Raw genomic sequence first — 10,818 nt, 5'->3', positions numbered from 1 at the left:
GGAAAGTTTTGATTTAAAAAAGTGAGATAAAATAAAAATCGTATGATATTTATTATACTATAATATTTCATTTTTATACGACAACAAATTATATATTGTTACAACTATGCAATAATTGTTAAAAATTTAGTTATTAATAATTGGACTTATTCATTAGCTGTATATTTGACAACTTTTTTATCGTGATGCTTTTTATCGCAAATAGTATTCTCCTTTTTTTATTTCCAATTATTAAATTATAAAATGTAAGTTATACAAATAGAAAAGTGTAGAAAACGCAGGAGTATGAGTAGAAGAACGAATTCTATGGCTGAAGACACGATTCTATGCTCGGATGAAACATGAATAATTAACATAAATCGATATGACAAAACCAATATTCTCATGAGAAAATTATCGGAATTATATAAGATTCATGTACAAACATAGTTTGTTTATTGGGATAAATTGTATTTTTAATCCACGAGTTTAATTTTGAAGGAAAAGTTTTCTATTTAAAAATTAGAGCTGTAGGAATAAAAGATTAGGAATGTAATAAAAAATACCGTGGATTCTACGAGCTGTTTACATTGAAGTAAGTAAGTAATCTAAGAAGCTGATAATTTATCGGAATATTTCTTGTAAAAACTTATAATAATTATAACTTATTTTTCTTTCCATTTCGTCGCAAATGATCTATTATTTTAACGCTTGAACGTGATTGATTCCTCCTCTTTCTTAATCGCTCGTACAAGCGTCAGCGACAACACACCTATGACCACCTGTAATATATAATCAGCGTGGTAAGATAATTCAGCTCAGATATAAAGTAATTAGAGAATAACTACATTAGAGACTCAATCAAATGATACACACGTGAGAAACATTGCATTACGCTAGAAATAATGTAGCGTCATTTGATTCTTACATGAAGCATGCATAATGCCATTGCCAAACCAGCGAGCCATCCCGATTTCGACTCCAAGACCCACGACAATTCCTCGACGCAACCGTGAAAGAAAGCGTTTCCGGTGACGGTATCCCGACACTCGGTGGGTAGCGGCTTTCGCATAGACAAATAATCCCTAGGACCGTCAGCTCCACAGCATCCGACCTGTCGGAGATACATAATGTCGCAAGAATACATAACTTGAATCCCGAAGTAAGTAAGTAAGCTTTTCTTTTCTTCTCCGAGGTAGATTACTGATTACTGCGATTGAAAATTAACACTCAATAAAATGTGTTTCAACGTTTCAATATATGTTTCATGAACATATTATATTTTAGTAAATAACTTATTTTCCTCAAGATAATTATTTTTTTTCTGCCTTAATAGATCATTGTAATTGAATTATCGCACAACACGATTCAAGCTTTCTTACAGATTCTTGAATTATTCTCAGAATCAGGCTCGCCGTTTCGTAATGGGAGTTTCTGATGAGATTGATCATGGAATGCCGTATGACAGGTTGAATCTTGCTGTCATACGTCGAGTAGTCGAGAACAACCGCTGCTCCAGAAAGTCCGCAGATGAAACAGAACACTTGGAGACCTATATTCTAAAATCATCGAAATCCTCAAGATGAAATCAATTTTTAATACATTCCCATTAGAAAGCGCTTTATTTTCCAATCTAATTGCTAATCTAATTGCGGGATAAGCATCCTTACGACATATAGAGCCAGGATGTGTTCCATAAGAGCGGCGGCACAGCCGACAAAGGCGACAATCATGACGAACACCGATGTGAAGATTAATACGTAAATTCCGATGTAAAATTCGTGCATATCCAGAAAATTCACCCACTCCTCAAAGCCTGGTTCCATGCGCATCCATATCGACAATCCAAACATCGCACAACCCAGAATCTTTGGCCAAGAGAAAAATAAGATTTTCATTACGCCTTACATATTTATTATGGAAGTTAACGATACTGTCTCTCAAAGAAATTCCTTCGAACTTGATCCTTTAACTGTGGTAACGCAATGGCGAGGTGAAATGATGTTTTCAAAATTTGTGAAAAAACATCTTTAGCAAAATGTTTTATACTTTTGTACTTTAAAACTTAATATAATCTAATTTGATAATTTTTGTAACAAATTTTGATCTTGATAATCGAATTACTAAAGTTTTACATGTAAAACAATCATCGTCGTTAAAGTATCCGGGGAAGAAAAGATCGTATATGATTATATATAATTATATAAAATTATATATGATTATATATAAATTACGTATAAATTTGATTTATATACATAATCACATATATAATCATATATATATATATATATATATATATATATGTCCATGCGAAAAAAATGACGTTAAATAAGAAAAGAAACAAATGGTTTTATTCAAATAAATGCCGATAGTATACGCTATCAGAAGCATAAGCATTTATTTTGAATGTATTTATATAACAATATTCTTTTCGTGGTGAACATATACGATTATTCATGATTATATATAGCCACTCATGGATGAAATATGATTTTTTTTTTCCCGGGTACCGATTATCTATACAATATATTACTCTCATTTAAACATTGATCAATTTTATGCACCTACTTTTTTTCCATTTCTTTCAATTCAATTTAGACAGCATATACTATTATTTCACTATCACGCACTTCACAAGACAACGCAATCGCGATAAGTCCTCATACCCACCCATATTATGGCGTTCAGGCAAAAGATTGTGAATTTTATGCCGCTGATCTGCTTCTCCAGCAGCGGTCCAGAGCTTTTAGCCACCATGTTTTTACGTTCAGCCGAAAACTTTTTTGAAATCACGTTTCACAGGCGAACGAAATACGTAACTTTGGACGCGACAATACACGTGAATAAAACGTAATTCACCGATCAAGTATACGAGCAGGTATCCGAAGTATATCATTGCCTATGTTCTCCACGGTTTATCACCGGTAAATATAAGATAAGTGGATAACATGTCCCAGATAAAGAACATGCATCGCTGAGATGAATCATTTCTTCCGTGACATTATAAGAGATATGTCTGAAAGCTATAATTATCAAACCATGTTAATCAATTTTATAATTTACGGTATAGTAATTAATATCCTTCTTAAAGAGCGCTACAGATAATAACGTTACAGATATGAATGGACAGGTCAATCACCGGAAGGAATGATCTCTGCGACTAAATTGTACGATGACAATATCAGAATTTTAGATTAACTTAATTCTTTCTCACGAATAAATTTTCTATGAAAATGTAATATAAAATTTAGATAAAATTTAAAAAAAACCAATTTTTTTTTATACATTTTTAAGTCAAGATTATTTCGCAGACTAGACTTTAAGAAAGCAGATTATAATTATAATTACATCCCAGACAGCACAATGTCCAAAACTGGGACATAAGACGTCTTTAAGACGTCTTTAAGACGACTTAAAGATGTCTTATTTTCAGACATCTTAAAGACGACTTAAAGATGCCTTAAAAACGTCCCAGTTATGGACATATGTGCTGTCTGGGATTATATTATATTTTTCTGTATGAATTAGTCATTATTTTAATTTTGCCTTCTAACTTTTTAATTGTATTTTTGATTGTATATATCTATGAATATATCTTTTTATTTCAACGTAATCCGTAAAAATTTTAAATTTCTTAGCTTCTGATATCATTATCCAAATAGTGACAAGAAAATAGCTTCTTTAACAACGATGTAACCGGAAAATACGAGTACATTTCTGAAAGAGATTGATGATTCAGCTTTCGCTGAACTGAATCCATTATCCTCGTCAGAGGGCGATAATACACAGCCAAATTTTTCATAAGACTAACTATTTACTAATGCCCGGTTTCTTCACATCTCCCAATAGCTAACTTCCAGATAAAGATATCCATCAGATAACTAAAAATTAATTTTCTCCACTAAAGCCTCTGGTTACGTATCTAACAGATAGCTATTCTTCATATTACTAACCATAGACATAGTATATCTAGACTGCGCGTCTCCCAAATTTCAAGAGTGGGGGTATAACTCTCGTAGAAAAGGAAGCACTCTGTTTTTACTGTTCGTTCTCTCTCTCTCTCGCAATTAGGGGCAGTGGTTATTGTACAGCACTGTACATCAACTGCCTCCCCTATACCCCTTCCATCGGGACTGTGTGCGAGAGAGAACGAACAGTAAAAACAGAGTGCTTCCTTTTCTACGAGAGTTATACTCCCACTCCTCGAACACGCAGTCTAGATATACTATGTCTATGCTACTAACTTTCGACACAAAATGTACTAGAAATGTACTATCAATTATCATATTTTGCCAGCGACATATTCTTCTCTAGGCCAATCCCAGCAAACACAATATTACATGTAACGTGCATGTTAAGCCAGCGGCACACTGTACTTGTTTTCGTGCTGGATTGCTTGCTGGATGAAAATATTGCGTTGTGATTGGTACATTTCCGAAGATGGATGGAAATGCACCAATCAGAACGCAGTATTTTCATCCAGCAAGCAATCCAGCACGAAAACAAGCACCGTGTGCCGCTGGCTTTAGTTGTGATTTTCTACCTACCTCAACGATATAACTGTTATATAACACATGTTTTATATAACAGTTATATCGTTGAGTAGGAAATTACAACATGCACGTTACATGCAATATTGGCTGCGTTCCGATATTCACTGCCAGTACTGAAAATACATAGTTTGTGTTACGTATACTATACTAGATTTTCAGTGCTGGCAGTGAATATCGGAACGCAACCATTGGCCGCGTTCAGTAGAACAAAGTGATCAGTGAGCGCTTAGTGATTATTGTTTGTGATTGGAGCATTCTTTTAGATTCTTCTTTTAGATTCTTCATAGACCCAGAAGTATTTACCAATCAGGAGCGAGATTCGGTGGAAAATCTAGTAATGTTATCCAACTGTTGAGTCTACTGAACGCGGCCAAAGTGTTTGTTGGGGTTCTACGACTAACCAACCAATTCCTTTCAAGTGAGATTATATTTTGCGAAAATAAATATTTTCGATTAACTGTTTTAAAAAATGTCGAAAAAGCAAATCATCCGGCTCAATGGAGGAGGAAAAAAAGAAGCAAATTATACAAAAACTGAAATTGATTTGTTAACATTACATTAAAATATGAGCATTTTGTCGAAAATAAAAGAACCGATGGAACAACGTAGAAAGATAAAAATGAAGCTTGAGAAAAAATTTGCGACGAATTTAATGCTGCTTCGGAAAATTTTCCTCGTCCTTTTACAAATTCACCACCATCATCATTATCATCGGCTGCGTTCAGAAAACACAACGGTTGAGTAATTCGTCAACGTTATTGGTCTGAATGTAAGGATCTAACAGTAAGGACCAATAGTTACTAAGCGCTCAGTGAGCGCTTTATTTTCTGAACGCAACCATTATCATCAGATTTGTAAATATCCAGTATAATATCCACGAGCAACAAATCCATTATTATATATTATGTTTGTATTTTCATAAAAACAGCAACGATTACGTATTCTTATGATTTTTAGATTATGTCAGGGCACTGAAATCAGTGAGTGCGTTCAGCGGAGAAAACCGCTCAGTGAGCGATTAGTGACTGTTGGTCCTTACTGTTAGATCCTTACATTCAGACCAATAACGTTGACGAATTAAGGCCATCACACTCAAACGAACTTAAGCAGTAAGACGTAAGCAGTAAGCAAATCGACCAATCATAATCGAAATTTAAGGACACCATTTTAAAACTGACGAGAATAATTGATTGCGATTGATCACTTTCTTTACTGCTTACGTCTTACTAGAGAGGAACGTGAAAACGGCCAACACGGCGTTTTCGGCAACACCGACTTTCCGCACTGGGAAAGGGCGCCATCTGCATCCATTTTGAGAGAGGAACTACGATGCTACAACTACTTTCAGGTTTCGGCGGTAAAACTTGCATGTAATGGCAGTCCGTGCTACATCCATTTTCAGGCGATTTATGTCCGTGTGCTACAACCATAATAGCGTATTTGACAGGCACGGTCTCGCACATTGTTACGCGTTTTTAACATGAATTAACATGTTAACATGTGCAAAAAGAAAGAATTGACATTGTGTATGATTAATATCATAAAGATTATACGAAGTGTCTGGTAATTAGCTGCCAACCCCAAGTGTGAGGGTAGATTGGGTTGAGACAAATATAAAAGTCTCATACCGTTTTGCGAAATTCGCATTAATTATCGAGTTATTAATGACAGAAATCTGAGGAGTAGGAGATCATGAATCTTTTTCCTAGCGTGAACTAATGAAAACTGAAAGACTTCTGTGAATTAGTGAAAACTGAAAAATTTTATATGAATTTATGAAAATCGAAACATTTCACACGACAACTGAGTCGTTCAATATGACAATTGCGTTCTAGATAATTCTTAATGAATATCAAAGAAATCAAAATGATCAAAACAATAATGTCCGTGTAGTCTAAAGGATATTACATGACATGCAAAATCCGTTTGATATAATATCCAAAGAAAATGTTTCAAAATATGTATGTATCGAAAGATATCAAAGACCATTAATACAGAAAACAGGCCGAATATGTATGTGTGTATGTTTCTTAGGATTGCGAGATGTGAGAAAATTTAGAATAATTTTTACTTATATATACACGTTGGCATTCCATAAGTTAATAATTCGAAGTTGATAATAATATTAAAATTGCAATCGGAAACATAGGTACAGAGTGTTTTACAAATTCCTCGCTCCTAGGAATTCACGAAGATATAGAATGGATTAAGAGAAATATAAAATTGCCATACCATTTTGCGATGTACGCGACAACCGAGCTATTAATTACAGAAATGTAATGAATGAGCACGCGCCGAGATGGTATCGAAAAAGCAATAAAGCTGCTCGAGCCAAGAGTGGCTCACATGATCTAACGACAGTTTCCAGCGTGCAAGAAGAAGAAGAAGAAGAAGAAGAAGAAGAAGAAGAAGGACAAGCCGCCGGCGAAGTAAAACACAAGTAAGCTAATGAGGCACCCGGGCGAAAGAGACGGGGCTAGGCGACAGAACGACGGCTGACGAGAAATATAATCTAATTGGAAATTTCAAGGTAATACTCGCTAAATATTGTGAGCGTGTAATTAGCCGCGGTGGAATTTAACGCTCCCGTTCGCAAGAGCCTAACATTCTACTCGCCATCGCCCCTCTTTTCACAACGGTGTCGGATGTTTAACTCCTTTCTTCCTTATTTTCTGTGACAACGATATCGCGACGAGGCTCTAACAAGGCAAATTCGCTTATAACCAGCATTTACGGCAAGAGCGCTTCTCGGGAACATTCCGCTCGAGGTGTTAGTCCGCGACAGAAAGCTTCCTGCGATCGGAGGCCTCTGTGGTTTAAAGTTAAATTCATTGCATCAATAGCATTGTTATCGAGCAGCCCTGAGACGGGCTGCTGTCATCCGTTCATGACGTCTGCCGCGCGCCTTGCGATTATCGGCAAATTCAATTTTCTCGATTGTTCGCGCGATTTCAAGTGGCCATAATATATGGCGATAATACATGGCAATATGTGGCAATAATATATAGCAACAATATACGGCAACAATATATGGCAACAATATATGGTAACAATATATGGCAATAATATATGGCCATAATATATGGCAATAATTCATGGAATATATTTTTCGTTACAAAAGTCAATGCAAATTGCGGCATGCACAATGTAATAATAAAAGAGCTCTCTGCGAGCATTGAATCAAACGCTCACCGATGATGATAATTCGATATTGATGACGTCCCGTTGCATCCAACTAGATCCATCAATGTCCGCCCATGTCCGTGTTGCCGCTCTCCATGTCGTGCGCAGCATCCATCTTGCAGCGCGTCCCACGTTGATTGCTACACTTTCGCCACACTTCCGCGACGCCGTCGATACGCGGTATTAGAGCGGCGATATTTGCGTTAATTAACGAACGTTTTACGTCGACATCGGTGGAAACTTTTTACGCGCTGCGAAACGGACTCTATAAACTCGATCAGCGAGGAGCAAGAACCGTGTGAAAATTTATCGACTCGTCCAACGGACTTTTACGGTATTTTTCGCGATCACGCCTGAAAAGTCGCGAAAATGCGGGAGTATCGATATTTACGAAAATATTCGCGAATGCATGCGAAGAAAGATTAGACAATTAGAAACCGATCGCTCCGACGGAGCACAAAGAGAGAGAGAGAGAGAGCGAAGCAAAGTTTTCACGCATGATAGTTTTGTCACGACGAAGCTTACGTTCGCGAAATGAGAATTTAAGCTTTCTTTGTTAGCAGCGCGGATAAAAACGCGTATATTGATAACCGCGATCGCGATATTCAAAGGCACGCGAGCGAGGATACCTCAAGCTCGGCGTGCGCTGGCGCAATTTCTGCGCAATTTCTGGCGCATTATACGCTACTCGAGACAATAGGGATCGTAATGAATTGCCAAATAATTTTACAGCCTGTTTTAAGGAAATAAAAGAAAAGTAGCCAACGGTATCGGCATTTATGCCGATGAATATATTTTACGCGGACAATTGAATATTGTCAAATAATTTTGTCGTTAAATAATTCTGCGGCCCGCTTGAAAAATAAAAATAAAGTAACTGATGACGGTATCGCGTTTGTAGACATGAATATCTCTTATTCAGATGACTGAATATCAAAAAGGTATCATCATCATCCGGTATTTTAAATCTCGTATATAATGCAGGCTATCGATCAAGTAATTGTTGCCCTGATTGTTTCGAGCAATGTATTTTATTAAACGTCACAAATACACACATGCAGGAATCTATTTGCAATTTGCATTGACTCGAACGATATTTTTTAATCCCACATCCGTCATGCAGAATATTGTTTCTCTTTTCATTTTGACTCACCGAAACGACTTGCAGTCAGAGCCGGCCACGTTCCGCTTCAACTCTGTAACAAAAAATTCACATTCGTTCATTAAATTTGACCAACGAGTACGGGCGAGTAAATCAGTAATTTACCCTGTGCGATCGTAATTCAAGTCGAGTCGGAAATTATATCCCAGCTCTAGATCGCCAAGGGTCAAACAGAGGACTATAACAGTGAATTTGTAAACTTACCTTCAAGCCGACTCTGTTTGGCCCGAACCGGATCCTCCGGTGCGGCATCCGCGTCCGCCGGATTGCTGTTGCTTTCCGCAACAACTGAAACAGAAAAATAATTTTCCCGGTTAATAATCTGCGGTAGAGAGAGAATATCTTTGATCGGGACGAATCGAAAATACGGAATTTTTATCTTTATATTTTGGTTCCAACATTGAAAATTTAAATGGGACTTGAAGCTTTCAAGAGAGCTGATGAGGAACAAGTTACAAAGGCAAAGGTCGTAAAGGGTTGAACACAGATGTGTAGGAAACTTGTAATAAACTTTACCTTCCGACCGACTCTGCTTGGCCCGAACCGGATCCTCCGGTGCGGCATCCGCGTCCGCCGGATTGCTGTTGCTTTCCGCAACAACTGAAACAGAAAAATAATTTTCCCGGTTGATAATCTGCGGTAGAGAGAGAAATCTTTGATCGAGACGAATCGAAAATACGGAAATATTTCGATATGGGATTTTTATCTTTATATTTTTGTTCCAACATTGAAAATTTAAATGAGACATGAAACTTTCGAGAGAACTGATGAGGAACAAGTTGCAAAGAATAAAGATTGTAAAGAATTGAACACAGATGTGTAAGAAACTTGTACTAAACTTTACCTTCCGGCCGACACTACTCTGCCCGAACCGAATCCTCCGGTGCGGCATCCGCGTCCATCGGACTTGTTTCCCGCAACGTCTGGAACAAAAATGTAGCGTTCTTGGTTGGTAAGCTGCGGTAGAGAAAGAATGTTTGGTCGGGATGAGTGGAGAATATTCGCTACGATTTTTTTTCTTTATTGACATTGAAAGTCTAGATAGAAGCTCTTGAAAGAACTGACGAAAAAAAATGCGGCAACAAGAAGCGGAGCCAACAGTTGTGTGCTCTCGAAAATACTCTTTTACGAATGGACATTTAAATTTAGATCCCGTAACGAAAGTAAACAGACTTGAAAGAAGCGTTGACCGAAAACAAAAAGGGTCTAAGTAGCGGTATGACGTTGAATATTCTACACAAAACCGATATACTCATACAGTTGGAAATTATTCAGAATATTTGATTGAGAACTGATGATGAATTAGAGATCCGCGTTCATGGACCGTTATCCGTCTCTGTCTGGATCAATATCTTTTGTATACAACAACGCAATAAATGGATAGACAGACAGAGATTGACGAGAGTAATTGCAGATTCATAAAGTGTCTATGATTACTAGTCGGATGATGACGGATTGTGAATGCCGAGCGCGAAATTCCGACTTCTTATTCCCGGAAAATTCGTCAAACGTCCGCTCTCGTTATCGGAGACCTTCCGCATAATAAATGATTCCACATACCTGGACGTATTGCTGCCGGCGTCCTGCTTCCCGGCTGCTGGAATCCTTCGGATTTCACTCGCTCACGCTTCTAATGCCGATACTTGCGGTTCGACCGTGCGGTTAATCAACGCGATGCCGATTGAGTGTCTCGAGGACCGACGAGATACATTTCTTTCAATTCAACACGAGACAGAAGTGACGAGCGCGTCGCGCACGGCTGCTGTTGACGGAATGAAGTCGAATACACGAGGTGCGCGAGTATTATAATACGAAGGGCAAAAAGTGTCGTCGCTCGCGCGAGCCGATCAACACAATCGGCGCGATGTAAACATTGCGGGCCTCGGCGGCGGTTGAAGCAAGAGAAACTTGTCCTTGGGCGTCTTTTCTTTTTTCGAAGGT

General features: G+C 37.6%; 1 protein-coding gene across 1 annotated transcript; it reads right to left on the bottom strand.

Moving 5' to 3' along the window:
* Nucleotides 1-165: 165 nt before the first annotated feature.
* On the bottom strand, nt 166-2,908 carry Tsp2A (tetraspanin 2A). Its single transcript, XM_011155495.3, has 5 exons — nt 2,650-2,908; nt 1,650-1,847; nt 1,362-1,538; nt 908-1,093; nt 166-761 (listed from the first exon to the last, which is right to left on the bottom strand). Exons 1-5 carry the CDS (start codon nt 2,734-2,736, stop codon nt 684-686), a joined length of 726 nt encoding a protein of 241 aa, XP_011153797.1. The 5' UTR covers nt 2,737-2,908; the 3' UTR covers nt 166-683.
* Nucleotides 2,909-10,818: the final 7,910 nt, after the last annotated feature.

Source organism: Harpegnathos saltator, unplaced genomic scaffold (genome assembly GCF_003227715.2).
Source record: "Harpegnathos saltator strain DR-91 unplaced genomic scaffold, Hsal_v8.6 scaffold114, whole genome shotgun sequence".
Lineage (NCBI taxonomy): Eukaryota > Metazoa > Arthropoda > Insecta > Hymenoptera > Formicidae > Harpegnathos > Harpegnathos saltator.
The sequence above is the reverse complement of the archived record's forward strand: the minus strand, read 5'-3'. Positions and strand labels throughout refer to the sequence as shown.

Coding starts and splice junctions, on each gene's coding strand:
- Tsp2A (XM_011155495.3), bottom strand. CDS start 2,736: ATGGTGGCTAAAAGCTCTGGACCGCTGCTGGAGAAGCAGATCAGCGGC. Junction 1,848..2,649: donor GCCTGAACGCCATAATATGG/GTGGGTATGAGG, acceptor TCTTGGCCAAAG/ATTCTGGGTTGTGCGATGTT. Junction 1,539..1,649: donor ACATCCTGGCTCTATATGTC/GTAAGGATGCTT, acceptor CGATGATTTTAG/AATATAGGTCTCCAAGTGTT.